The sequence below is a fragment of the Larus michahellis genome, chromosome 23 (genome assembly GCF_964199755.1).
Source record: "Larus michahellis chromosome 23, bLarMic1.1, whole genome shotgun sequence".
Taxonomy (NCBI): Eukaryota; Metazoa; Chordata; class Aves; order Charadriiformes; family Laridae; genus Larus; species Larus michahellis.
Window position 1 is genome coordinate 579,453 of NC_133918.1, and position 27,127 is coordinate 606,579.

The 27,127-nt window shown below is 59.4% G+C and overlaps 1 protein-coding gene across 1 annotated transcript; it reads right to left on the reverse strand.

Annotated features, from left to right (window-relative positions):
- Positions 1-886: 886 nt before the first annotated feature.
- ONECUT3 (one cut homeobox 3) lies at positions 887-24,441 on the reverse strand. The gene is made up of 2 exons (XM_074565953.1): positions 23,412-24,441; positions 887-1,179 (listed from the first exon to the last, which is right to left on the reverse strand). The coding sequence occupies exons 1-2, from the start codon at positions 24,439-24,441 to the stop codon at positions 887-889; spliced, it is 1,323 nt and encodes a 440-aa protein (XP_074422054.1).
- Between the last annotated feature and the right edge of the window lie 2,686 nt (positions 24,442-27,127).

Genomic DNA, 27,127 nt, shown 5'->3' on the forward strand with positions numbered 1-27,127 from the left:
GTCTCCTTTGCCATGGAGTTTCTCTGGGAGGGATCCGGGGACGGGTGCTCTCGTGGGTCGGGGTGCGTGTGTGCAGGAGGGGGCTGGGGGTGCTCTTGGGGGTGTCCGGGCGGGGGGGGGTCGGAGGAAGATGCCCGTGGAGGAGACCGGGGCTACAGGAATGCCCTCAACCAGGTTTTCAAAACCTTCTAGGGAGAGAAACGCCCATGTGTCAATGGCGGAGAGGGTCTGGCTGCCGTGGGGAACTCCGCTGCACCTCAGGGAGCGGGGGGAGCTCCAGCTGCCAGAGACCTGGGCAAGAGCCCAGTCACCCTCCGGGCATGGGGGGAGCAGGAACCCCCTTTGAACCACAGGGGGTTCGGCCCTGGTTCGGTGGGGTTGTGCCAGAGCCCAGCCCCGTGACTCCACTTCTTGTATCTCCCCCACCTTTACCCCTCCACTGCGGGAGCCGTAAGGGTGGCTGTGGCAGAGACTGAGGTTGGTGGGGGGGCCAGGGCATGCCCCTCTCCCCAGAGACCCTGCTGGGCAGGTGAAGACAAGGTTCTGTGGTCCCCGTGGACCAGGGATGTTCCCAAACAGCACCTTGCCCTCTCCCTCCATCCCACGTCATCCCTCACTCCACACGGGATTCCTCCGAGCCCTCCCGGGGACGGAGCTGACCTAGTTGCAAACCCTTTCCCTGCTCCACGAGCTGGGAGGACGTGGCAGCAGGATGCGGCACGAGGCCCATGTCCAGGGATGATGCCCGGCTGAGGGTTTGGGACGCTGATGGACCCGCAGCATCCAAAAGCACCCACCCCAGTTGGCTCGGGACATGCGTGTGAGTCTGGGGTTGGCTTTGTCATGAGGAGGATGTCCGGGAAGGGGCAGGGAGTGCTGGGGGACATCATGCTTTGGAGAAAGTGCTTGTAGAAGAAGAGGGGACTCCGGGGTTGGTGCCTGGCTCCTCCTGCCAGCGGTTCATACACCGCCGGCGGGCGTTCATGAAGAAGTTGCTGACGGTGTTGAGCTCCAAGCCCAGCTGCTGCGAGATGGTCATCTGCATCTCCTTGGATGGGCGCTTGTTCTCCTTGAAGATGGCGATCAGGGTGCGGCGCTGGAGGTCCGTGAAGACCAGCCGCTGCTTCTTGGGCTGCAGGCTCCGGTCTTTCTGCTGCTCTTGCTCTTTGCGTTTGCAAGCTAGATGTTCAAAAGAGAGAACAGGGCCATTAATTGGTGCTCACCACCCTGGCCCGCTTGTAGGTTGCCTGGCTGCCTCCCAAAAACCAGGTCCTTCCCTCCAGTAAACCTGCTGGCTTGTTGCCCACCACTCCCTAGGCTACCGCCCTCCTCTTCCTCCCTGTGCCTCCTGAGCGTCTGTGAGACAACAGTCTCTTGTGCCATCAGTATGAGCAAAGCCTGGGTGAAGCCCATCACCTCCTCAGATGCCCAGGAAAAAGCCCGAGTCTCAGCATCTCCAGCTGACCCTGGAACTCCAGACCGAGAAAACTCCCGGGTTGATTCTGCTCGCACAGCCTGGCTATTGGGACCTGCTCCATCCCTCAATTTTGGGGGTCATCCGTCAGCCTCCCTCCCTTGCTGCACTCTGGTGTGGTCTCCCTCACCTCCTCATCACCTCTGTGGATCTCACTGGAGGGCTCAGGGAACCAGCGACTCTTGGCCGTTGCGTCCAGCTGCCAGCTCCAAAATGCAGAGAAGAGCTGGGGACAGGGACGTTACGAAAAGGCTGGTCTGCAGCCACCATGTCCCATGGCAGACAGCCTGGAAGGACCATGCATGGTTTCACCTGCTCTGGGAAGAGTTTTTCCTGCTTCCAGAGGCTGTGGAACAGCCGGAGCCACCTGAAACTCCAGAAAATTCAGTCTCCTGGGCATGCCCCTGCTACTGGATTCTTTAGCACGTGTGTCGGGTTGACCCAGTGACGAATTAAAAGCCTTCCCTACGGGTTTGGCTTGAGCCAAAGGCCAGCACAGAGGTGCAGTCACACGGGGAGGGGCTGCCAGGGGGCAGGAAAGCCCCTGTGACACAACCACGCTGCACACAAGGGAGGGAGGGAGGCGAGTATACACCTTTTTGTTAAATATATGAATTTTAATCACAGGAATATCAAGTGCACTGTTGGTGGAAGTGGTGAGAAAAGGCGCCCTTTGCTATGACATTTTTCTAGAAAATTATAGGATAACTGAGGTTGGTGGAGGCTGCTGGTCTAGTCCCTACTCAAAAAAGGGCTGACCCTGAAGCTGTCAAGGTCAGATCAGGGTGCTCGGGCACTTGGCTGCTCAGGACTTGGCCAGACGTGGCCTCAGGAACTTCCTCAGGAAGTTCCACCTAAACACAAGGAGGAACTTCTTTGCTGTGAGGGTGGCAGAGCCCTGGCACAGGCTGCCCAGAGAGGTGGGGGAGTCTCCGTCTCTGGAGACATTCCAACCCCGCCTGGACGCGTTCCTGTGCCACCTGCTCTGGGTGACCCTGCTGTGGCCGGGGGTTGGACTGGGTGATCTCCAGAGGTCCCTTCCAACCCTATGATTCTATGATTCTATGATCTTCCAAAGGATTTTGCAGGGAGGGCACAGGTCCTCCGAGTCATTTGCTGTTGGACTGTTGCTGGACGACAGATTTCAGCTTGCTTCTCTCAGGCACTCCCAGGAGCCTCTTCGACCTGGTGCACGCACCTTGGAGGGGCCAGAAGCCGGGGCTGAAAGCCGCTGCTGCAGCGATGGGATGGCATCTTGGGTCCACGGATTGCATCTTGGGTCCACGGAGGTATTCCCCTTGGGCTCACTACCTTCCTGCTACACAAACTCACCTCCGCGGCCAGGCTGAGTAAAGGGTAGGAAGCTACGTAGCCTAGGAGTAACGGGAGGGTGTCTGAAGTCATTTCTTCCTCACTAGAGAACAAGCAAGGTCTTCCTCTGATTTTTCTTCAGCTGGCCTGCGCTATGGGTGCTCTTTACGTCACCTTGAACTAACAGAGAAGGATGATTTCCACCCCTTCCACCCAAAGCTGGGGAGATCTAGAGCTCAGTGAAGCAGACACTTTATCCAAAAAATTTAGCCTTGTTTCCCCAGCTGTTGGGCTCGGTCCTCGCCCCGTCCCCATGCGGGTGGTGGGAACCATCGGTTCTGCTCCTCCTGAGGCAGGGGACAGGAGGCACCAAGCTCAGCACAACCAACCGCACTCAGCCAAAATCCCTGGTAAAGATGGTTAGTGGAGAGCCTTCCCCTCCCCTTCTCCCCCCCCAGGGCAGGTCTGGCTGCAAACCAGCATCCTTAGGGACAAGGGACAGTCTGAGGCCTGTGGTGCCGGGGGGGGGGGACCCTGTCCCAGGGGTACCTTACTCAAACAGCCAGCAGAGAATGGTTTAGTGGAAACCTACCCTATGACCATCAGATGCTTGCAAAAAAAAACAAACAAAAAAAAAGTCTTTATAGAAAACGTGACTTTTTTCCAGACATGAATTTAAAAAAAAAAATAAAAAAGACCCTCCCAAACTCCCCCCAAACCAAACAACGAACAGAAAGAAAAAGTCCCCCACACACACACCGTACGTGCACATTCGGAGCAGCGCGTCTTCACCCTGCAGACCCCTCGCCCACCCACCGTGTGCCCTCCCGGTGTCCCCCCCGTGTCCCCCTGGCATGCTCGGCTCCGGTGGCCCCGTTGGGACCCCGTGTCCATGGCGGGCACCTCGCATGCTCCCTGCGAGCACAGCTTTTGCTCTGCGCAGATGGCACTTATACTATAGCCCGCTACCATATATACACCAGGTAGACAGAAATGTGTGTGGGTATGTGCAAATACATCCAGACCCGCCCCCGGGACGCGCCAGGTGCTGCGCTCACCCAGCTTTAACCTGGGATCCAGGCTGTCCTCTTACTCTCCTGCCTCTCGGCACCCATTCCCACCAACGGTGCTGCATGGCCAGACCAAGACCCAACGTTTCAGCTTTTTAACCCCAACCCTGCCCCGGCTCCTGCCGCTCCTATTTTTAGGAGTAATTATTACAGACCAGTCACCCATTAATAACTCAAAGCTCCGAGGCAAATGCTCACCATCCGGGTCGTGCTGGCAAAGCTGTGATCCAGCATTAAAACCAGCGCCGAGTATTGCTTAGACAGAGGTGACACCCCGCTCCGCACCCCTTGATCCCCCCATTATTTTTGGCAGGCGATGCTGGTGGCGGCCACATCCCACATTTCCTGTGCTCGTTTGTTTATTTATTAATTTCTTTTTCTGCTGACGCAGCCCAACACCCCTCTTCCCCAGTTCAATCTAATTACAGCTCCGCACAACAGAAATCGATAGTGACGCTGGTCAGATCTATTTACGGCGGCCATCAACCCCCCCAAAGGAGGATCTTTTTCCTATTCCCCATCCCCCGGGCGCTGCTTTCCCAGGCTGGCTGGCGGTGGCCGTCCCCGTGTCCCCGCAGGCAGTGGGAGCCGGGGATGGGGAGGCAGCCAGGGGCACAGCTCTGACTCCCACCCAGGTCAGCATAGGATGAGGGTTTTTCTTTGTGCTTCAAAATCCCTTTTTTCCAAGTCACGAGCTCCAAACGACGCACCCTTGGCTTAATGATGTTCTTTGGTCACGTCCCTCCAAGGTCTCTGGGACTGGCCACGGTCCGTGGGGATGGGGACACACTTCAGGGTGCTTCCACCCCTGCCTCTATGTTATCTCTCCAGCACTCCTCAAAAGCATGGGATTTATTCCCTGGCTTGTCTTGCTCCTCCTGGGGCACAGGAGACCCTGGTGGTACCAGGACCAACAGTGGGGGAGATGGATTGGGGTCCCCCGTGGTCAGGGGGGATACTCTGGTGGCCAGGAAGGGGTTGAGCTCACCCACAATGGGGGTCTTTCTCTCCTCTCTCCATCTCTCAGCTCATTCTCATCCCTGGAGGTGCAAGCCCCTGGCCCAGGTTGCCCAGAGAAGCTGTGGCTGCCCCATCCCCGGAGGGGTTCAAGGCCAGGTTGGCCAGGGCTTGGAGCAACCTGGGCTGGTGGGAGGTGTCCCTGCCCAGGGCAGGGGGTGCCACTGGGTGGGCTTTAGGGTCCCTTACAACCCAAAGCAGTCTGTGGTTCTCTGATTTCACAACTCCTGCACCTCCGAGACCACCACAGCTCTGCCAGGCTTGGCTGAAACCAGCCAATGAGTGCAGAAGTGACAAGGCCAGACGCAGTGGGACGGGGTGATTGCACAGAGCCCCGTCCTTCCAGACCCTGGGCACACAATCCTAGCAGTATTTCATCCTTAAGGTTGCTGACCTGGCTGTGGAAAAACCACAGGGAGCAAAGGGAAGGAGGAACCTCGGGGGGAAAAGCAGGAGGAAAGAGCTCTGGAAGCAGAGGCATCCCACCCGCTTCCCTCGGAGGATTTCTGCCGAGGGTTTCTGCCTCCCTGGAGACTTATGTCAGAGGGAGCGCGTTTTCCTTGACTTAACCTTGACAGCTCAAAGCAAAATATCTCCCAAATCATTTCTAAAGGGACATAATAGAGACAATCAAATGGCTGCTGTTCAGAAGCTGCGATTATGCCTCGCAGCGTGAACTCCGCGAAGCATTTAACTAATACCTGATGGCTTTGCAGGCTTCCGCAGCCTGCCAGACACTGGTTTCTCTATTATACCCGCAAACCTCTGTTTTCTCAGCCCCAGCGTGCTCTCCCTCTCCATTCACTTGCAATACAACCTGTAATTTTCTGCCCACTTTGCTTAAGTGCTGGTGATTTGTTGAAATCACAAAAGACAGCCAGGGGCTTTCAGAGCCAGCATGCTGGCTGTAAGCGAGGTTAGGGGGGAAAAAAATAAAACCCACCGGCTTTTCTCTTTTTCTCCCTGTCAAATCTGCCTCGCATCGGCGCAAGGGGAGCAAGGAGCGTTTAGGGGCTCAAGGGGAGGTGGAGGAAGGGATGGAGAGGGGGACATGGACGAGGTCGGCCAGGTTGGGACAGGTTTCTTAAGTGCAGAGGTGGGACGGGCTCTGGCACTGGTGGGCACCGGGTGGGAAATGGCCCTGAGCAAAGCTGGCTTCTCTCCACACCCTGAGGATGGGTCTAGCCCCTCGGCTGCCTCAGGCTCCCCCTCTCCTTGACGGAGCAGAGGGATCTCAACCTCTTTCACAGAGAAGGGGGGAGGGCTGGGTGGAGGGTTGTGCAATGGGTGTTGCTGGTTCAGACTCTGCCCGGATATTTCGGAAGGTTTCAGGAGCTGCAGCTCTGAGCAAACTGGGACGAGCCCAGCACCTCCCAGAACAGAGCGGTGTCTGATCCTGAGCTGAATTAGAACCATAGAATGGTTTGGGTTGGAAGCAATCTTAAAGATCACCCAGTGCCACCCCCTGCCCTGGGCAGGGACGCCTCCCACTAGAGCAGGTTGTTCAAAGCCCCGTCCAGCCTGGCCTTGAACCCCTCCAGGGATGGGGCATCTGCTCCCCCAAAGCTGGAGCAGAGTCTGGACCAGAGACCAGGGTGCTGCTTCTGCAAAACAGAAACCCTTTGGTCCGCGGCTGGGCCGGCCGGGATGCTTGGAGCTGGGGCAACTTAGTAACTGCGAGAGGTTTGTCTGACATTCCTTCACATTGTAGGAAAAAAGCCCAAAACAATTTGTCACAAATAGGCTTCTCCATGGGAAATTCAGTTATTCTCGATCTCTGAAGACTCAGTGCCGACAGGAGAGTCAGTAGTGTACAACGCAGGAAGAAAGAGTGCTCAAAAACCAAACCCCAACTTTCTTTTTGCCCTTTTTTTTTTTTTTTCTGAAACCCCCTTTGATCCTGAAAACTAACAAATGCACAGGCAAAGGGGATGCAGCGTCAACCACACGGCGGCTGGGGCAGAGCCTGCCCCGTGCTGCACATCCCTGTGAGTGCCACCCTGCAGCGCTGCGACCCTGCGATCCCCCAGGCTGCAGCAGCACGAGATAAAAAAAAAACAACCTTCCAGGCTCCAAAACCTGCAGGGTTTTCACCGCTGTGGTCCTGCAGCATCCGACACGCCACAGTAAAAACTGCCCCACTCTAGAAACCCACAGCTTTGGAAAACCATGCATAGGATCATAGAATCATGGAATCATCAAGGTTGGAAGGGACCTTTCAGATCATCGAGTCCAACCATCAACCCAACACCGCCAAACGCACCACTGACCCATGTCCCTCAGCACCACGTCTGCCCGGCTTTTCAGTCCCTCCAGGGATGGCGACTCCACCACTGCCCTGGGCAGCCTGGTCCAATGCTTGATAACACTTTTGGGGAAGAAGTTTTTCCTAATATCCATCCTAAACCGCCCCTGGTACAACTTGAGGCCATTTCCTCTTGTCCCATCGCCTGTTCCTTGGGAGAAGAGACCGACCCCCCCCGGCTGCCCCCTCCTTTCAGGGAGTTGCAGAGAGCGAGAAGGTCTCCCCTCAGCCTCCTCTTCTCCAGGCTGAACCCCCCCAGCTCCCTCAGCCGCTTCTCACAGCACTTGTGCTCCAGACCCCGCATCAGCTCCGGTGTCCCTCTCTGGACACGCTCCAGAATCCATCCAGAGGCCAAGGGATGCAGCTGGGAGCTGCGATGTGTCTGAGAGCTGCAGCCTCATGGGCCTGCTGGATCAGAGTGACACAGTCTGGGCACAACTCCCGGCCCCATGCGTGTCCCTGTGACACGTGGCCCTGCCTCGGTGGGGACAGGCTTCCCCGATGGTGTCCCTGGGAGCTGCCGGAGGATGAGTCCCGAGGCCGGGGACAGCCCCTGGTCATTGGTCTGCAGCCAGCGCGCTGCAGGGTGAGACGCTTCCCCAACCCCAGCAAATTAAATCTTCCTCTGAATGCTGCAAATGAGGAGATGAGATGAGACAAAGCGCTCGCCTCTGCGTTGCCGGCTGCATTTTCCTTCCCTTGCGAAGGGTTTCGGTGACTCGTTCCAGCCGGCAGCTCCGATCGACCTGCACGGGGCTGTGAGGCATCACCAGCCAACGTCCCTGGCCCGTTCCCCAACAGCCCAGGGGCTTCCAGAGCAGTGCAGGCCATCAGGTGGAGGGAAGGGACTGGAAATGAAAGCACCAAGTCCTCGGTCCTCTGCTCTGGTGACGAGGGTCCCTCCTGAGAGAGGGCTGGGACCAGTGGAGGCTGGAGGAGACCAGCAGAGCCACCCAAACCTGCTGCAGAGCGGCAACGCCAGCCCCGTGGGACGCCTGGCTTTGCCTCTCCTGCACTTCTCAAGCTTTGTCTGGTTTTTCACAGGGTGGCATTTCCAGCTTTTCCAGCGCTGAAGCAGACGAGCTGGTCTGGTCTGAGGGCGGGTGAAGGGACACAAAGAAGCAGTGGCAGCTGCAGGTGTGCCTGGCTCCATCCCTCCACGTTTGCCCTATTTTTGTCCTTGTCCTTTCCAGGTAAGCTGCCACTGGCCTCATCACAGACAGCCTTGGGTTGAGCCGGCGGCATCAGACCCCTCTCATGGACGCAGAAACAACCAGTTTCCAATGACTTAAAAATATGGGGGTTTTGTTAAAAGCATCTCCTTTCCGCAGAGGTTTGATTTCTCACTTGCTTTTTCAGAGACTTTTGTAAAGGGACACCTGGTGCCCTGCTCCGCTCTCCCCAGCGCCCGGATAAACTGGGCTCAGCCCCCAGCTTTGCCATCACATCTGCTGGCAAAGCTGCTTCCCCCGTTTGTCCCATCTCCTTCCTTTCTCGGCCTTTTTTTGGACCCTTTGTTTCTTATTGTCCCAGTGAAGACCACTGCCGTCAGGAGCTGCTTAGTGCTCACGCTGCCGGCACAGCGCGGGGCCGGCCCAGCTGCCTGGTGCGCGGCAAGGCCGGGCAGAGGTGCCCGGAGTCTTCCCGGCTGCTCCGTTCTCCCTACTCTTCTCCCGAGTCACTGCCACTTAGTGTGACAAGAGCAAATTGGTGCTAATGAAGTGCGGGAGTCCGGCAGGGTGGCAGGCAGAAGCCAGCAGCGCCGCGAGGGATGGCAGCGGCAAGGGAAGGTCGTCGCCTTCTGGGAGAGAGGGAGGACGTGGGGACGACAGATGGAAACCCTCAAGTCCCTGAAATAAGTTTTCCTTGGAGTCAGCGACACTCACTCATGCTCGTTTTTGGCACAAGAGCCCCAGATGCAGAATCCAGGGGGGAAAAAGGGAGTTTGGGGTTCAATTTGTGCCAGCACAACAAGGAGAATGCCGGGTAAGGAGCCTGCCCCAGGAATCTGGGACAAGTGACATCCCTGTCACCCACGCGGCTGTGGGTCCTGCACAGTCCTCCTCCATCCTCACTCCTTCACGCAGGAAAGGAGCCGCCAGGATCTCGCTTTGGCATCAGCACGGGCTACTGCTAAGTGGCTCTCATCAGCCCCTTCCTGACGGGCTCCTCCTGCCAAACTCCTGCTGCCTTCAGCAGCTCCCAGACCTGGCTCTCCGAGCGGGGATGACTGATACACAAATTCAGTAATCAATAAAGTGTATTTTATCGGAGCACGCGTTGCTCCCGAGACGCTCTCAGTGGAGGGATGGTGTCCAGAGAGGGCCCAGAGCCGTTATCAGCCAAGAAACAGCGGCTGGAGAAAGCGGAAAAGCAATGGGGGGATAAAAACCCAACAGTTTTCTGCCTTTCCTGATTAAATCTGGTCTCAGGTGGATTTATCGGGTGTGAGATGGGAAGCTCCCTCGGGGTTTGGCCAAGTCAATTCTCAGACAGCTGCTGGCTCTCTTGCTGTGCGGTGCTGTGGAACACAGGGAAATCCGTAATCCTCCGGGCTGGGGCATTCGAGGTTCGCTCCGCCAGGGTTTGGGACCCTCCGAAGGCAGCAGGAGGGCCTGAGCAGGGACACGGGTTGCTCTCAGGTTACCCCTGAGCTCCAGCAGCGCAGCACAAGAGGGACCTTCCAGATGTGAGCCCTTCCCTGCCACCAGGCCCCGCTCAGGGTGGCCCCACTGCTCTGAGGCAATTCCAGACAATCACAGAATGGTTTGGGTGGGAAGGGGTCTTAAAAATTACGTAGTTGCAACCTCCCCCCGCCATGGGCAGGGACATCTCCCACCAGCCCAGGCTCCTCAAACATGGCCTTGAAGCCCTCCAGGGATGGGGCAGCCACAGCTTCTCTGGGCAACCTGGGCCAGGGGCTCACCACCCTCACAGCAAACAATTTCTGCCTCACATCTCATCTCAATCCCCCCTCTTCCAGTTTCAAACCCTTCCCCCTTGTCCCAGAGTCCCTCCCCAGCTTTCCTGGAGCCCCTTTAGGGACTGGAAGGGGCTGGGAGGTCTCCGCGGAGCCTTCTCTTCTCCAGGCTGAACCCCCCCAGCTCTCTCAGCCTGTCCCCACAGCAGAGGGGCTCCAGCCCTCCCAGCATCTCCGGGGCCTCCTCTGGCCCCCGCTCCAACAGCTCCGTGTCCTTCTGCTGTCAGTGCCCCAGTGCTGGAGGCAGCACTGCAGGGGGGTCTCCCCCGAGCGGAGCAGAGGGGCAGAATCCCCCCCTCGCCCTGCTGCCCACGCTGCTGGGGATGCAGCCCAGGCTGCGGGGGTTTCTGGGCTGCCAGAGCACGGTGCCGGGGCGTGTGGAGCTTCTCCCCCACCAACACCCCCGAGTCCTTCTCCTCAGGGCCGCTCTCCAGCCGCTCCCCGGGTTTGTGCTGGGGGTTGCCCCGACCAGATGCAAGACCACCGACACCGCCCCCCACCCCCCCAGCCCCGCCGCCATTTTGGAGCGCGGGTCCCGCCCGGTGCCCCCCCGTGCGGCGCGGAATGGTTTGTTCCGCTCCCCTCCTCCACAGCCACAATGGATCGTCCCCGCCGCGCTGGCGCCCCCCCGCGGATGGACGAGCGCATTCCCCCCCACCGGGGGCGGGGCAGTGGTACAGCTCGCCCCGCCCCACCCCGCCGCTGCCCAATGGAGCGTTGCGGCCGCCCCCCAACCGCGAGGGCCAAGGGCCGTTCCCGCCCCTCCCCGCGCGGCGCTATGGGCCGTTCCGGAGCACGAAAGGTGCGCCGGGCTGGAGCGGTCCATTCGTGTCCGGGAGGGGGGGGACGGGGCCGGGCAGCCCCGCGGCCGCGGGAGTAGCACCTCCCGGCGGGAAACCTCCGCCTGCCCCACGGCTGCCCCGTCGGCACCCCCGTAGTGCCCCATCGCTGCCCCATCACTGCCCAACGGCTGCCCCACCACTGCCCCATCATCACCCCTATAGTGGCTTATCACTGCCCCACTGCCGCCCCACTGCTGCCCCATCATCACCCCTTTGTGCCATATCGCTGCCCAACAACTGCCCCAACAGCTGCCCCATGGCTGCCCAATCGCTGCCCCATCATCACCCCTTCCGTGCCCGATCACTGCCCCATTGATGCCCCGCAGGCCGCCCCATTGCTGTCCCGCTGCTGCCCTGTCGCTCCCCCATCACCGTCGCATCACTGCCCCACTGCTGCCCCACACGCTGCCCCATCACTGCCCCATTGCCCTCCACCCAGGCCATACACCCCCCCCGCGACCTGCTGCCCCCTGGGGGGGGGGGGCCTCAGCTCATCCCCCCCAACATGTGTGGGGCTGGGGCGGCTGCAGCCAGCGCTAAGCCACTGACTCTTAATACACCGCTCCGACGTTATTAGTTCAGCTCCCAAGGTATTTCCCGCAGTAATTGCACTGATCTGCCAGGGATTACACGCTGCCGCCGCAACGATGGATGATGTTTTAATTCGAGCCGGGCACCCCCCGGGAGGGCAGGGCAGGGACCACGACCCTGGAGGATGCAGGAGCCCGGCCGGACGCCCTCGCTGCTGGCGTGGGATGAAGGGGCTGCCCGGGCACAGGCAGCCGTGCCGGGGAGGGGGGTTTTGGGTGAGGGTGATGAACGCCAGGCCATTCCCCGCCTGGGAACTGGGCCAGGAGATGCTACATAATGGGCTCCCGGTGCCGGCACGCCGGTGATCCCGGCTGGCCAGGCTTCAGCATCCCCCCATGGCTGTGAAGCAGCCGGGGATGCTCCTGAGCGGCTGGGGAAGGCCCTTCCCAACTTCCAAATCACTGCTTGGGGGGGGACGGGACACGACACAGGACCAGCCTGGGCTGTGCTCGCTGCCACTGTCCCCCCAGTCCTGCTCCCTGCCCCTCTCCGACCCCGTCCTGCCAGGAGGGAAACTCTGGCTGGAAAAGGGCTTTTGCTTCCTCACATCCGAACACAGCGGAGAAACTTCCCCCCCACACACCTCAACATTACCTTTAAAAATTACCCCCATGCAGCGCTGTTCCTTCTGGTAAAGCAGCAATTAATCACGGCAAGTATGGGATGGATTTATAATCAGCTCCCCCCGCCCCTGCTCCCACCACCCCCATTTCTCAGTCCTGGGTATTTTTCCTGTCCCCCCCCCCTCCCCGCGTGTGTGCGTGTGTGCGGGGATGGGGCCGGCAGAGCCCATTGATCCTGCCCGATCGATTTTATTGAAAGTCCCACGAGTGGCTTTAACCGCGCGTTGGATATTGCTGGCACATCAGTTTGATGGTTACGTGACCGGCGGGTTTGCAAGGGAGGGAGGCGAAGCGGGGGGGGGGAATTGATCCCGATATATAATCCAGGGTGATTCTGCCCCATCCCCGGGGCTGTTCTCCCACTGAGAGGTGATGGCACGGCTGGAGGGGCAGCAACCGGGGGGGTGGTTAAAGGGGGTGGTTTCTCTTGGCCAAATTTCACCTCTGGCTGGGAAAGGGGCTGGGGGGGGGGCAACATGGGCCAAGAAAGAAAGGGGGGGGGGGAGAAGAAAGGAGAAAGAAAAAAGGGAAAGGGGAAAAGGGAAAGAGGAAAGGGGAGAGGGAGACGAAGAGAGAGAGGAGGAAGAGGAGGAAAAGAAAAAGGAGGAAAAGGAGAAGAAAAAGCGTATAAAAGAAGAAGAAAGAGGAGAAGGAGAAGAAAGAAGAAAGAAAAAGGAATAGGAAAAGAAAAAAGAAAAAGGAATAGGAAAAGAAAAAGAAAAACGAAAAGAAAAAGCAAAAGAAAAAGGAAAAGAAAAAGAAAAAGGAAAAGAAAAAGGAAAAGAAAAAGAAAAAAGGAAAAGAAAAAGAAAAAAGGAAAAGAAAAAGAAAAAAGAAAAAGAAAAAGAAAAAGAAAAAGAAAAAGAAAAAGAAAAAGAAAAAGAAAAAGAAAAAGAAAAAGAAAAAGAAAAAGAAAAAGAAAAAGAAAAAGAAAAAAGAAGTGGTGAAAGAAAAAAGAAGAAAACGAAAACTAAGAAAAGAAAATGAGAAAAAGAAAAAAGTAACAAGAAAAAAGAAGAAAAAATTTTTTTAAAAAAAAGAAAAAGATAAAGAGAAGAAGAAAGAGAAGAGGGCTGGGAAGGAGCGGAGCGCGAGGATCCCAGCTGCTGTCACGGCTCCATCCAAGCCCAGAGCCCAGCAGCCCCTTTGTTTCCCCGCATTCCGTCCCCCTTTCCTTTCGTGTCCATTTCCTCCTGGTTTTGCAGAACAGGAGACAGCCAAGGGGGGGTCTGTGCCAGGTGACAGTGACACTGCCCGGGGGGTCGCCCCCTCCCAGTGTCAGCACCCCCTAAGCACCTGGTCTGGGCTCCGGCACCTTCAGGAGCATCAGAGCGACGGGCGGAATGAAATCCTCATCCAGAGAAAGTCTAAACCCTCCATAAACGCCACTAGAAAAGCTCCCGAGCAGGAGGCCGAGGGGGATGTCTGAGCCCCCCGATTCACCAAATGTCCCCCCCCGAGGTCCCTTTTGCAGGGGAGAGGACGGGGCTGTAACGTCATCCCGGGGCTGAAGATCCCGGCTCTGCCTGTATCCATCAAGCAGCATCTTCTCGCACCGAGCGCGGGGCCGACCCTCCTCCACCTCCGGGCACCTGCCTCGCGACGGCGCCAAAACACCAAAGAAATAAAATTTGGGGTTTTTCTTGGAGGTGGTGAAGGCAGAGGAAGGGCTGGGTATCACCAATTTGGGGCGGAAAAGGCCGTTTCAGTTTCGGGGATGCGCTTTCAAATTTTCTCCGGGAAAAGCAGGTTGGTTTGAAATCGGCGTTATTTTGAATCAATGCCCTGATTTGGATGACTTATTTGACAATTTCTGGTTGATTTTTTTTTTTTTTTCTTTTGGTTTGCAAAGCACCCGACGACAGCCCCCCCCTTCGCCCCCTCTCTGACTCGTCTCCTTTCGCCCCGTTTCTGACCCACCCAGACTGAAACCGGCCGCAACGCGGAGGCGGGTGCCAACACCCCCCTCACCCTAAACACCCCACAGAAAGCAAATTAAATGCCCTGAACGAAGCGTGGTCCCGCTTCTGGCGGCCTGAGGGGCTTTTTGGGGGGGGGGGCGGGCAGGCTGGCAGGAACCCCCCTGGGAACATCAGGGTAGCAGTTCCCTGCCTTCTGCATGAGAAATGTCATCAGAATCCTGAAGTTTGGCCCCAAAAAGAGAACTAAAGGTGGGGCATTTATCCGCGGATCCATTTCCAGAAGCCTTGGGTCCCTCCGGGTGACTCCGAAGCCCGTCAGCACAGTGCCACCATCCCACCCTCCCTCCTCCTCCTCGCCCCCTGCAATATGGGAGGCAGGTGGGGAAGGGACCCCCCTCCATCCCAGGGGGGCTTCGGAAGCACAAACCACCGCGGTGGCGACCCCTGTGATTTTTGTAGCATCACATTTGAGACAAACTGGGCCAAATGCTGCCCTGGATCCTGCTGGTCCATCCACCAAACAACCACCTTGGGGGATGCTGGGTCCGGGGAAGAGCAGGGACCCTCGAAAGATGGGAAAAAATACAAAATATGGCCAGATCTCCAGGGGCCTGCCACAGGTGGGGAATGGGATGCTGCTTGCGGGGTCATTGTCACACACTGCTGCGCCCCCCGGCCCCGCAACAGGCGCTGAGCGCTGGGGTCTGCGGTGCTCTGCAGCAGGAGCAGCCTTTGCCGGCAGCAGAGCTGAGCCGTTGATATCTCTGTCAGCCCCCGATAGCATCGCCCGTCAGCAGCTCCTGATGCGTTCGCAATTTCATCCCTAATGGAGAGACTTTGCTCGTCACCTGCTCTTTATCGGCCGAGGGCAGCGCAACTCCCACAAAGGGCCATCGGGCTCCGGAGCTCATCTCCCAGCTTAAAGGTTTGGCTTTTCTCGTGGCATCACCGAGTTTCCCGGCTTTGATAACCCGGCACTGGCCTCTTCATACCCTCTGTAAAAGTACTGCCACCCCCACCCTTACACACGGGGAAACTGAGGCACGGAGGGATTCGCAGATGCTCAACCTGCCAACCCACGGCCAAGTCACCACTCGTGTCCCTTCAGCCACGCAGTGGCACTTGGCATGGGGAAGGGACACGAGGCTTTGGGACATTTCCCATGGCCAGAGCCAGCCTTGCCACGGCTCTCGGCTTCCCTGGGCTGCACTGTCCCCGCACCGGGCACCACTGCAGGGACTCCTTGGGGACACCTTTGAAGGCTGCTGATTTTCCACTGATTTTGGCCCATTTTTAGTTTTTAAAGAGTCCCTGCCAGCCAAACCTGCTGCGTCCTGCTCCCGGCTGTGCCCTGCGGAGCCATGCGGCGCACTGAGCCCTCCCAGCACACCCCGACCCCCCCCGCAGGCCCCAATATTTAGGGCTCCCTTGCTCCGTGTCAACAGCAGGAGACCTCAATTCTCCTCCCACAATGGTGGGAGACCAGCAGCCCCCTGCTCCCCCTCCTGCCGAGCCCTGGCCTCAGCAGAGCTGGGTCGGCCGCCGACGCCCGTGCCACCAGCAGAAGAAAAAGCTGCAATTTGCTTTTCCTTCGGGGTTTTGTTTTTTTTTTTTTTGGTCAAGATGTCGGGTTTTTCCTCTCTGCTCTGCAAGCAAGGAGCCGACGGCCGGTCCCAGCCAGTGCTTTCCCACAAACAGCCCCGGCTTTCCCCAGTGCAGGCTCCTGCACGGGGATTTTCTGGCTCCTTCTCCCAAGATGGGCAGAGCCGGGGTGCCCCCGAGCCTGCCAGGGGGAAAGGAGGTTTCCCGGACCCTGAAGGGATGTTTATCTCTTGGATTTGGGAAGAGAGAAAGAAGAGGGAGAATCACAGCGATACAGAACAGGATGGTGGCTCCAGCTCTCCTGACAGGGACATTGTCCAACACAGTGGTGGTGGCATCTGCCACTCCCCAGGAGAGAGACCAAGAAGCAAAATCCTCCCCTCCAAGCTCCCCAAAATCAGCTCACGGTGACGCCGAGTCCTCCTGCATGGAGGAAACCATGGTTGGAGCGACAAGGTCCTGCAGTGCAGAGCTCAGGGGCAAAACCCCCGGGAGGAGATGGTGCGCATATATATATATATATGTATATATATGTGTGTATATATATGTTAAGATAAAGTTATTCAGGTCATTCTTGAAATCCTACCCATGCCTGCGCAAATGTGTCTCAATTTTAGTACTGGGTCTTTATTTTTCAAATGTCCTGGCTCCTCTTCCCGGCACCGGAGGAGGCCACTTTGCCTTTTTCTTGCGCTATTTTTTAACAACCCTCAAACGTTTTTAAAATCCATCATCCGTTTTGCCTGTCCAACCCCGCCTTGGCTTAAATCTTGCTGGAGATGCTCTGTATCGTTTGAGGTATTAACGAGATTTTTGCATTTTCGTTTCATCAGCAAAACCTTGCTACTCGATGACCACGGTCCCGCGCGGAGCCAGCAATAAAGGCACTCAGCTGCCAAAACCTGCTGCCGGCTCCTCGCCAGCCCCTCGCCGCTCCGGCACAGCATCGCTCCCGATGCATCCACCCAGCATCGCTTTTGGCTGCAGATGATTGGGCTGGAGGAGAAAATCTGGGACTCCAACTTCCCGTTTTCGCCCAGTTTTCAAAGCCGGGGGCTGGGGTCAGCACCACTGGTGCTGCGCGGGAGCAGGGCAATGGCCATGAGCACATCCCAGGTTGGTTGGACGCATCCATCCCGGGTTGGTGGGACACATCCCGAGTTTATGGGACACATCCCGAGTTTATGGGACACATCCCGGGTTGATTGAAGCCTCAGCTCGATGCTGAGCCACAGGATTTGTGCATCTCGGTTCAGCTCCAAAAAGGGAAGGTGAGTGGACGTGGGGAGAGGGCAGATCGAAGCTGCCTGATGTCCCCGTCCGTACTCGGGGTGCCGGGCTCCCTCTGCCCAAGCCATTCTGTGAAACCTCAGGGAATCAGGCAACAAGGGGAAAAACTCTTCCCTCCTCCCCAGCCAACAAGGTGCTGGGGCTGGAAGGTGACAGGTCCGGCTTCTGCCACGGCTGGGGAGGCAGCGATTCCCACTGGGAAACAGCCAGTCCGAAGGCAACAGCATCCCAAACTGCATCCCAAGGTCTGGAGCAGGGGGACAGGCTGGGTCCCCGAATCCCCCCCCCTGAGCTGCAAAGCCCCAGCCCTTTCGAGCCAGGCTGCGGTGGTTTGGGGTTTGGGGTTTTTTTTTTTTATTTTTAATTTTTCCTCTTATTTTTTTCTTGCTGTTGCAAGTTGGCCACCGCCACCCTGCCATGAGTCCTGCAAAGGCTTCGCATGAGGACCCCCAAGGTTTTCCATAGGGAGTATCTGGTTCCTCCGCAGCCAGGCGATGCCGGGGGGATGCCGAGGTGGGGGGGACGAGATGCCATGCCCGGGGTGGGACACTCCTAGGGCAGGAAAACTGGCGCCTGGGCCCTGCCTCTGCTCTCCCCCATCCCTCCCCTCCCTCTGCTCTGGCAGCCCCCCTTTGTCCCCGGTTTTGGGATTCACTCCCCGGTACCGAGGAAGCCGGGCAGAACCCCCCGCGATGGGAGCGCAGGCAGAGCCTCCCCCACGGACACTCTTTGGTAGTGGCGGGGGGGGGGGGACGGCCGCCTTCTCCCCCCCCCGGCGCAGGCTCCCCAGCCCCGCAACCGCATCTGAGCAGAATGAGAAAATATTGGATTTGTTTTCTGGAGAAGGAAAAAAAAAAAAAAAAAAAAATCCAATATTCTGTCTGCAATCCCAGACTCCGCGCCTGGTTATGGCAGGAAAATGCTGTAAATCTCCCCTTTCCCCACCAGCTGGGGAAGAAAGACCAATTTTCTTTTAATATTCTTATTTTCTCTTCTGGTTTAAGCCCCATCATTTTGCAGGTGGCTCCGCAATCTCTTTGTTGACCAGGGCTTAAACCTGCTCTCCCGGCTCCCCCGACCCCGGGAAGTCGCCTCGCACACCCTTCCCAGCAGCTCCCGGGCAGCGGCAATGAGATTTTAATAGATGTATTTTCAAATTAGTTCTGGGCCTTTCAAGACTTATCAGTTAAATGAGGTTTTTCAAATTGATTCAAAGGTCACTCCGAGAGTTTTCTCTTCTCTGTTATCTCTCCCTTATGGTTTCAGTGGCGATTGACAGGACAGAGAAAAAAAAAAATAAAAAAAAAAAAATATCACCCCCACGTTGTATGCCCAGAAAAAGAATAAAACCAACCGAAACCCACCCAAAACGTGCACCTAAAAATATGGAGGCGGCAAGAAAGGCGCAGGGTTTGGCCCCCGGCGCTGGCTCCGCGGTGGGCTCGGGGGGAGCAGGGGATAAGGGGAGCTCCCGGGGAGGGGGGGTCTGGGGGTGGGAGGGGGGTGGGGGGCAGGACCCCACGGCCACGCGTGGGTTGTAGCCGGAGCTGCCGCCCCGCAGCGAGACGGGGGTTGTTTCCTCCCGGGGGCGGGGGTGGGGGGGGGAAAAACCCCATTTAATATTTAACCGACGGGCGGTTTATGGGCCCCTTCTGAGGCGCAGATTAGGAGCAAACAGAAAAACAGCCGCGGGCGGAGCGAGGCTGATAAGGGCGGCGGGCGCGGAGCGGGGCGCGGAGCGGCCGCCCCCGCGGAGCCGGCGGTGGCTGCTCCAGGCGGGCGGCTCCGCGCCGGCGGAGAAAGTTTCCTGTTATTAACATGCTAAAAAAACCACATTTTTATATATATATATATATATATATATAAAAGAAAATAATAATTTAAGAAAAAAAATAGGAAAAAATAATTAAAGAAAAAATAAGAAAATTTAAAAGAAAATTTAAGAAAATTAAGGAAAAAAAATTATATTTTTTTTTCCAACGGGGAAAACGCGTTTCCCTCCTTTCTCTCTCGCTTTCTTTGTATTTTCCCGAGTGGGAATCTCGCCCGTGCCGAGGGGGAAGCGCTGGGCGCCCGCAGCCCCAAATTCTCGTTTTCCCACATTTTACGGTGGCGAAATAATTCTCCCCCCAACCTACAAACCTCCCCCGCCGCCGAGGCGCCGTTTCCCCGTCGCCCCGCGGACACGCGCGGATCGAAAGCGGCGAAACCGGCCGCGATTTTCCGCCGCTCTCCCGGGCCGGAGCCGCGGCCGGTGCCCGAGAGGAGCCGTCGTTGGGCCAAAGTCGTTTGAAAGAGGCTGAAATTGAAACAAAATTCGTGAAAAAAAAAATTAAAAAAATTATGTTTCCCTAGTTTTTACGCAGCGCAATCTTGTCCCTGATTCCGGCCATTCTGTGTCTTAGTTGGAAGTTTTAATTAGCGGCATTAATTATTTGCCTTGGCCCAGTCCCGCGATCGTGCTCGTAGTTTTGGGGTGGTTTTGTTTTTTGGTTTGTTGGGGGTTTTTTGTTTGGTTTTTTTTTATAATGACCGTTCGCGCTACGGCGGAGATTTGATCGGGAGAGAAAGTCCGAGGAGGAGAGGGAAGAAAAAGAAAAGCATGGAAAGAAAAATAATGGGAAAGAAAAGAAAGGAAAGGAAAGAAAGGAAAGGAAAAGAAAGGAAAGAGAAAAGAAAAGAAAAGAAAAGAAAAGAAAAGAAAAGAAAAGAAAAGAAAAGAAAAGAAAAGAAAAGAAAAGAAAAGAAAAGAAAAGAAAAGAAAAGAAAAGAAAAGAGGAAAGGAAAAGAGAAAGGAAAGGAAAGGAAAGGAAAGGAAAGGAAAGGAAAGGAAAGGAAAGGAAAGGAAAGGAAAGGAAAGGAAAGGAAAGGAAAGGAAAGGAAAGGAAAGGAAAGGAAAGGAAAGGAAAGGAAAGGAAAGGAAAGGAAAGGAAAGGAAAGGAAAGGAAAGGTGAAAACGAAAACAAAAAAAAGGAAAGGGGAAAACGAAAAACGGAGGGAGAAAAGGCTAAAGGAAAAAGGAAAAGAACGGTGAGAGAGGGAAAGGGAAAAGAAAATGTAAAAGCAGACGAAGGAAAGGGACGCGCTGGGGGAGAGCTGCCCAGCGCGGCCGCGGTGCCCGTCTCCGCACCACGGGAAACACTTTGGGGCAGAAAGAGCCGACCCCGGGTTCCCGCGGAGCCCGTTCCTCCGGGCCGGCCTCACACCGCGCCCGCGGCCCAAGGGCGTCCCGGGAAAAGCACGGGAGGAGGAATCAGCCCGGTTCGAGTTACGGACGAAGGGAGGCGGGAGCCGCCGTGTCGCCAAAGGGACACAACGACGCTGTCGCCCTCCCGAGAAATAATCGCGAGAGAATTTTCTGGTCCTGAGTGTCGGGATAAATCCGTGGCAGGGAGGGGGTTTCCACTGGCGGGGGCAGCGACAGGGCGGGAGCGCACCCACAGACACGCGTGGTGGGAGGGCACCCAGGGACACTCACGCTGGGGGGTCACCCACCGTCCTGCGCGGACACGCGGGGACGGGGGCGCTTCCCCCACGATCCCACGAGAACGAAGCCGATGCCTTTTTCGCCCCCAGGGCACCAACGGACCAGGATGGCGTGTGGAGGGTTCACGGGGGAGGGCTCGGAGCCCCGCTCCATCGTGCGGGGACCCGCAACGGTACTACGGTGGGGGCTCCCCGCCACCCGTGGGGCTTCGTGAGGGGGGTCACGAAGTTTGTAGAGCTGTATCTGGAAGGGGGGGGACACGGACTGCGGCCGTGACAGCGGGTCGCAGAGATGGATGGCCCGAGGGGATGGGCCGGGCATCGCCAGCTGCTGCCCAGATGTTCCCCCGTGGGACCCCCTTATTTTGCGGAGCCCCACGGGGGGAACGGAGCCGGAGGGAACTGCAGCCCCCCCCGGCTGTGGCGCTGGCCGGGTCCCGGCTGAATAATTAATGGTTCATCTGCGGACGGGGCGGCGAGAGGGGGAACTGGAGTGGAAAGAGGAGAAAAGCGGCAATTGCCATTTATAGGGGCCCGGCGTGTTTATTGATCCGCGATTTACTGACTCGGACTAATCCATCAGACGGGCTCCTGCAGCCGAGCGGGACCGGCACCGGCACCGAGATCGGGACAGGGACCAGGACCAGCCCCAGCCCTCGCCCCGGACGTGCTCCACGTTTAACACTCGTTTTTTTGGCTTGAACTGGAAGGGAAAAAAAAGCACTCGCTGCCCAGGCGGGGAAGGGATCCCTTCCCTGCTTGCCGAGGGGGGTCACAGCCCTCCGGGCTCTTCCAGCCCCCCAGCCCGGGGGGGCCTGAGAGGACGAGCAGGTTCGACGGGCGGCCCCGGGCTGTGTCGGGGGGAATCGCCTGCCTCCACCGAGGAGCCGGGCACGGCCCGCCGCCCCCCCCCCCGCCCAGTGCGACCCCCTCTCGTAGAACCCCGTTTCTCGGGGGCAGCCGGGGCGGGGGGCGGGGGGGGGGGGGGGAACTTCAACCTGCCCCCACGCCCTGGCCCGGGTGGAGGAAACAGCCAGGGGAGAGAAACGAAAGCGGGTCCCTGTGGGGCGGCAGCCGGGCCGGGAAAAAAGCGGCCGGGCCAGGGGAGGCCGCGGGGAAAGGGGGGAGGGTCCCCCACACCGGGGCCAGGGCCTGGCGGATCCACCACCACGGGCGGCGTGGGGCGGCCCCGGCCCGGTCCCGAGTGGGGAACCGGGGCTGAACGAGGGCGCATTTATGGTGGTTTGTTGTTTTGGTGTGGTTTTTCCCTGGTTTTTTTTTTGTTTGGTTTTTTGTTGTTGGTTTTTTTTTTTTCCCCCCTGTCTTTGCAAAGAATTAAACCCAGAAAATCTGGGGGTTTAATTTCCGTAAATAATGCTCCCAAGGCGCCCCTGGGGCCGCGGGAAAGTCGGCGCTGGGGAGTAAAAAAAAAAAAAACATTTTGGGGAGAACGAAGCTCCCCCGAGGCGGCGGGAGGAGCGGAGCGGTGGCAGCGGGGACAGAGCCCGGGCCGGGCCGCGGGCAGGGACCGCCCCGAGCTCCCCCAGCCGCGGCTGCGTTTTTATCATCACCATCACGGTTATTATTTCAAATTTTGGCGAGTCGGAAACCAGCCACCCGCTGCTCAATTAGCCCGAACAGCGGGGGCATTAAACGGCCGATCGCGGCAGTGTTTAAATCTTTATTTACCAGAACCTTGTAAAGCCAGGAACAATTTGCATTCTATTAACTGCTTTTCAATAGGGCATCGACTGGAACTAAAAGATGCCACTACCCTGCCCTAATTAAAGAGCAACTGAATTACACTAAATACATATGAACGCTGCTCTCCTCCATAAATAACGGCGGGTTCCTCGCCGTGCCGAGCGCCCGGCGGCCCGGACTCTGCCCGGCCCCACGGGGAGCTCGGATTTATTTAAAAAAAAATAAATTATACACGCGTGTTTTTCACCCCGCGGAGGGCCGGCTCGGAGGAGCCGGGGGAAGGAAGGGCCGGAGAGGTTCCGGGAGCCGGGGGGTGGCGGGTCGGGCCGGGCACGTCCCCGCCCGGCGCTGACCCCTCGGCCCTTTCCCCCGCGGAGGCTCCGCGCAGCGCGGAGGAGCGGGGAGCCGCGACCCCCGCCCGCCCCTCCCTCCCCACCACAGCGCAGAAAAACCGCTTTTTTCCACCAAACCCTCGGCCTGAGGCCGAACGAGCCACCGCTGCGCTCCGCACCCGCGGTGCTGCGGGGCGGCAGCCGGCCCCCACCCAGCTCGGGAACCGGGGCAACGGGTTGGGGGATCCCTCTTTCTCCCGGTGCCCCGGAGGGAGCGGAGCGCAGCCCCGGCGCTGCCCGCCCCTCCCCGGCTCCACAGCGAGTTCCCGGCGGGGGCGAACCGGTGCTTCTCCCGAGCGCGGCGCCGGTACCGAGCGGCGGGGCCGAGCGGACGGCGAAGGAGCTCCGCCACCGGCCGCGGCTCAGCCCGCACCCACGGACGGCCGGGAGCGTGGGCCGGGGGATGCCGGCGGCTCTCCGGGGTCCGCCCGGGTGGGACGAGGGGCCGGTTCGGTGGGGAAATCACCGCCGGGACTAGCGGCGGCCGAACCGGCGGCGGGGAGCGGCGGGGAGCGGCGGGCAACTCCCGGCTCCCGCTGGCAGGACCAGGCCCGGGTAGGGGGGGAATCCCTTTGAATATAATTCACCTTAAATATAATTCGCCTAAAATATAATTCGCCTTAGACACAATTCCCCTTAAATACGATTTCCTTCATTCCCTTTCATCTAAAGGCTTCAGATCGGCTCGGTAACACCCGCCCCACGATGGCTCCCCGTTAGCAGCCCCCCCTGGCGCCCCCCCCCGCCCCCCCCGGCCGGAGGTACGGGGCCGTGGCAGCAGACCTTGCCGTGCCCTACCTACCTGCCAGCCTGAGCGCCGACATCCTCTGAAATTCCGGCTCCTGCAACCATTTCCACATCCTCCGGAAAGTCTCCCGGCCCGACTTGAGCTTACTCCAAGGCTTGGGGTTCCGCAGCAGGTCCGAGAGGGTCCCCTGGGAGCGGCACAAGATCCTCTGGGCGAAGATCGCCTGCGGGATGCTGTAACGCTTCAGCTCGGCCGTGATCCGCTGGGCCACCTCCTTGGTGTTGATCTCCTCCACCTGCCCGGAGCCACCGGGTTGGGAACCGGTGGCCGAGGCCTGGCGTTCCCGCTCGCCGAGGAGGGAGCCACCGGGCTGGGCGTGCGGGTGGCCGTGCGGGTGCATCCCGTTGAGCGGCGGCATCATGGCCGAGCTGGGGGCCGCCAAGCCCCGCGCCAAGTGCTCCTCGCCCCGGGACAGCATCGCTGCGTGCGAATCGAAGCCGTTGGGCGAGAGCATCTTCTCGTTGGGCAAGTGGCCCCCGGGGCCGTAGGGGGTCAGCGGCTGCTGGGCGTTGTGCAGGCTGCCCAGCCCGTTGGGCAGCGGCGAGAGGGGCTGCCCCATGGCCGGCATGTCCTTGGGGTAGTGGCTGTAGAGGTTGCCCATGGAGGCCAGGCTCCGCTCGTCGCGCATGAGGGTGAAGCTGCCGCTCACGTTGCCGGCCAGGCGCTGGTGCGGGTGGTGGTGGTGGTGGTGGTGGTGCGGGTGGTGGAACTTCTCCGAGACGGTGGAGATGGGCGGCAGGTGCTGCAGGGGGGTCAGCGTGGTGTAGGTGCTGCTGAGGCTCATGCCGGAGGGGGACTCGCAGGACATGCTCATGGCGGGGTGCAGCGGGGCGGCCAGGCTGTGCTCGGCGCGGTAGTCGCCCCCCTCCAGGATGGAGGCCATGCCCGAGACCATGGCGGGCCGGCCGTGCGGTACCAGGTTGCGGTGCGAGCCTTGTCGCCCGTGAGCCGGGCTCAGCAGCTCGGCGGGCTGCGAGTGCGGGACGCCGTGCAGGCTGCCCAGGTTCTCCATCGCCAGCTCCATGGTGGCCGCCGGGCTCTGCCGCTGCCTCGCCCGCTCGCTGGCTGCCTTCCTCCCCCCTCCCGCCGCCGCCGCCGCCGCCTCCTCCTCCTCCTCCTCCTCCTCCTCCTCCTCCACCGCCCCCCCTTCCTCCCTCCCCGCGCCGGCTGCCCGGATTAATTCAGACTCCGCGCTCGGGGGATCGATCTCCCGCACCCCGCGGTCAGGCCAGCATCGTGCGCCGCGCCCGCCCGCCCCAGCCCGCCCGGGTACGCTGCGGCGGGGAGCGGGGAGCGGGGCCGGGTGCGGAGCGGAGCGGTGCGGTGCGGTGCGGTGCTGTGCGTGCGCTCGGGGCGGCTGCGGCGCGCCTCGGCCGCCGGCTCCCGGCAGCCTCGCTCTGGGCCGCGGCGTGACGTCAGCGCTGCCCCGCCCCCCCTCCCCCCCCCCGCCGAACCGAGCCGCGCCGCCCCCCCCCCCCCCCCCCCCCCCCCCCGGTGCGGGCAGGGGGGGACACACAGGCGGGGGGAGCGCGGAGAACAGCCGGCACCCCCAACCGCCGCCGGGGTGTGACACCCCCCCACTGGGGTGGCCTCCTCGCACCGAGGTGACCCCCCCCCGGACCGGGTGTCACCACCACCCCCCAGCAACGGAGTGACCTCCCCCGCACCGAGGTGACCCCCTGCACCCAGCGCGCATCTGGCAGTGCTGCGCGACGGCGCCTACCTGTGCCCCGCACATCTGGCTGACCCCAACCCCCCCCGCGCACACACCTGGCTGCCCCCACCCCCCCACCCCCGGATGCGCCTGTCCCCAGCGCCCCCCAACACCCCCCGGACCTCCTCCCTGTCCCCCCCAAACCCTCCTCTTCCCACACACCCGTATTTCCCCACGCGTCTCCCCAGAATGCCCCCACCTCCCACCCCCCGGTGGGCACTGCCTCCCGTTCCCGGGCAGCGGGGGCTATCGGGAGATGGGGGGGGGGGTCGCCTTGGCACGAGGGGGGGCGGGAGGGAGTGACAGGGACAGGCGGCTCCCGGCGCTGTGCTGCAGGGCCCTGGGCAGCGGTGGTGGAGAAGGGGAAATGGGTAAAGGGAAAGGGAAAATGGGCAGGGGAAAGGCAAAGAGAAAGGGAAAGGGAAAATGGAAAATGGAAAGGGAAAATGGAAAATGGAAAGGGAAAATGCAAAGGGAATGGCAAAATGGAAAGGGAAAGGGAAAATGCAAAGGGAATGGCAAAATGGAAAGGGAAAGGGAAAATGCAAAGGGAATGGCAAAATGGAAAGGGAAAATGGAAAGGGAAATGTAAAATGGGAAGGGAGAACGGAAAAGGAAAGGGAAAGGGGAGGAAGAGAGGATGAAGAGACGACACGAGCCGTGTGGCAGATCTACGAGCAGAGGCCTGCGTACGGCCAAGGACATGGTGAGCAGAGCACACAGAAACAGGAGCGCAGATATCGATACAGATGGAACGAAGAGGAACTGGTTCAATATAAACGTGGAACAAGAAAACAGCTTCGCGTGCTTATCTTGGTGGGAACTGAATAAGGCGGCCGGGTTAGTGATCTGAAATATGCGTTTACTTGCCTAGCAGCTGCATGGAAAGTTTTAGAGCTCGGGTATAAAAGCCGAGGCCTGAGAAGCAATAAACGATTTCGTGCTCATCACAGCCGGAGTCCGTGCCTTCATACACCACAGAGCCGGGTTTAGGCCACCGGACGGGCTGGGATTCGGTGTCCTTCCCAGACGCGTTTCCAGCCGCCCCCGGCCCCGCCGCACCGGGCCGGGATCCCCCCCGACGAGGGGCGTCGGGTCCCGGGCAGCCCCCGCTGGAGCGGCTCCGGCGTTTCCTGGCTGTGCCCGGTGCTCCAGGCCGGGCCGCGCCCGTTTCCCAAATTTTATTGAACACACCGGAAAAATAAAAATCCAATCCATCGTTTCCCGCGGGTGGGCCCCGCCGGCCTCCCGTGAGCTGCTCGGTTCCCCGGCCCTGCCGGGCTCCCGCCGGGCCCACAGCCGAGAGGCGTCGGGTGCGGGGCAGCAGCCGCGGCACAGAGGGTCCCCGCTCTCTCGGAGCGGGGGGAGCCGCGAGCCGGTGCTGAGGGTGTCACCCGCCACCCGGCTTTGCAGTGAATAATTCAAGAAAAACTAACAGCCCATCCAAACTCAGTGCATCTAACCCAACCCATCCATTCCCACGCCATCCACCCCATCCCATCCATCCCGCCCATCCAAACCCAGTCCACCACAACCCATCTGTCCCATCCCATCCCTCCCATTCCAACCCATCCCACCACATCTACCCCACCTATCCCAGCCCAGTCCATGCCAGCCCATCTATCCCATCAATCCCATCCCATCTATCCCATTTATCCTATCCCGCCCCCGGGAAGTCGGTTAAGTGCCCAATCAAATAAAACAAACCCCCGGGAGTTCCCGGGACGCGGGTGCAGGGCGGTGGAGCAGAGGATGACCCGGGAGGAGCGGAGGTCTCCCCCCGGCGGCTTTTCTGCCCCTGTAACCCCCTTAACACCGCGGTCCGGCCCCTTAGAGCCGGGCCGGTCCCGGTCGAGCCGGGGTGTGGGAGGAATCCGGCCCCTCCCCGGTCTGTGTCCCGTTCCCAGCTCCTCCCCGCGGTGCGTCCCTGCCGGGGGGGGCCCGCGGGACATGAGCCGGACCCCGAAACCGGGAGGGAGCCGCGTCCCGGGGGCTC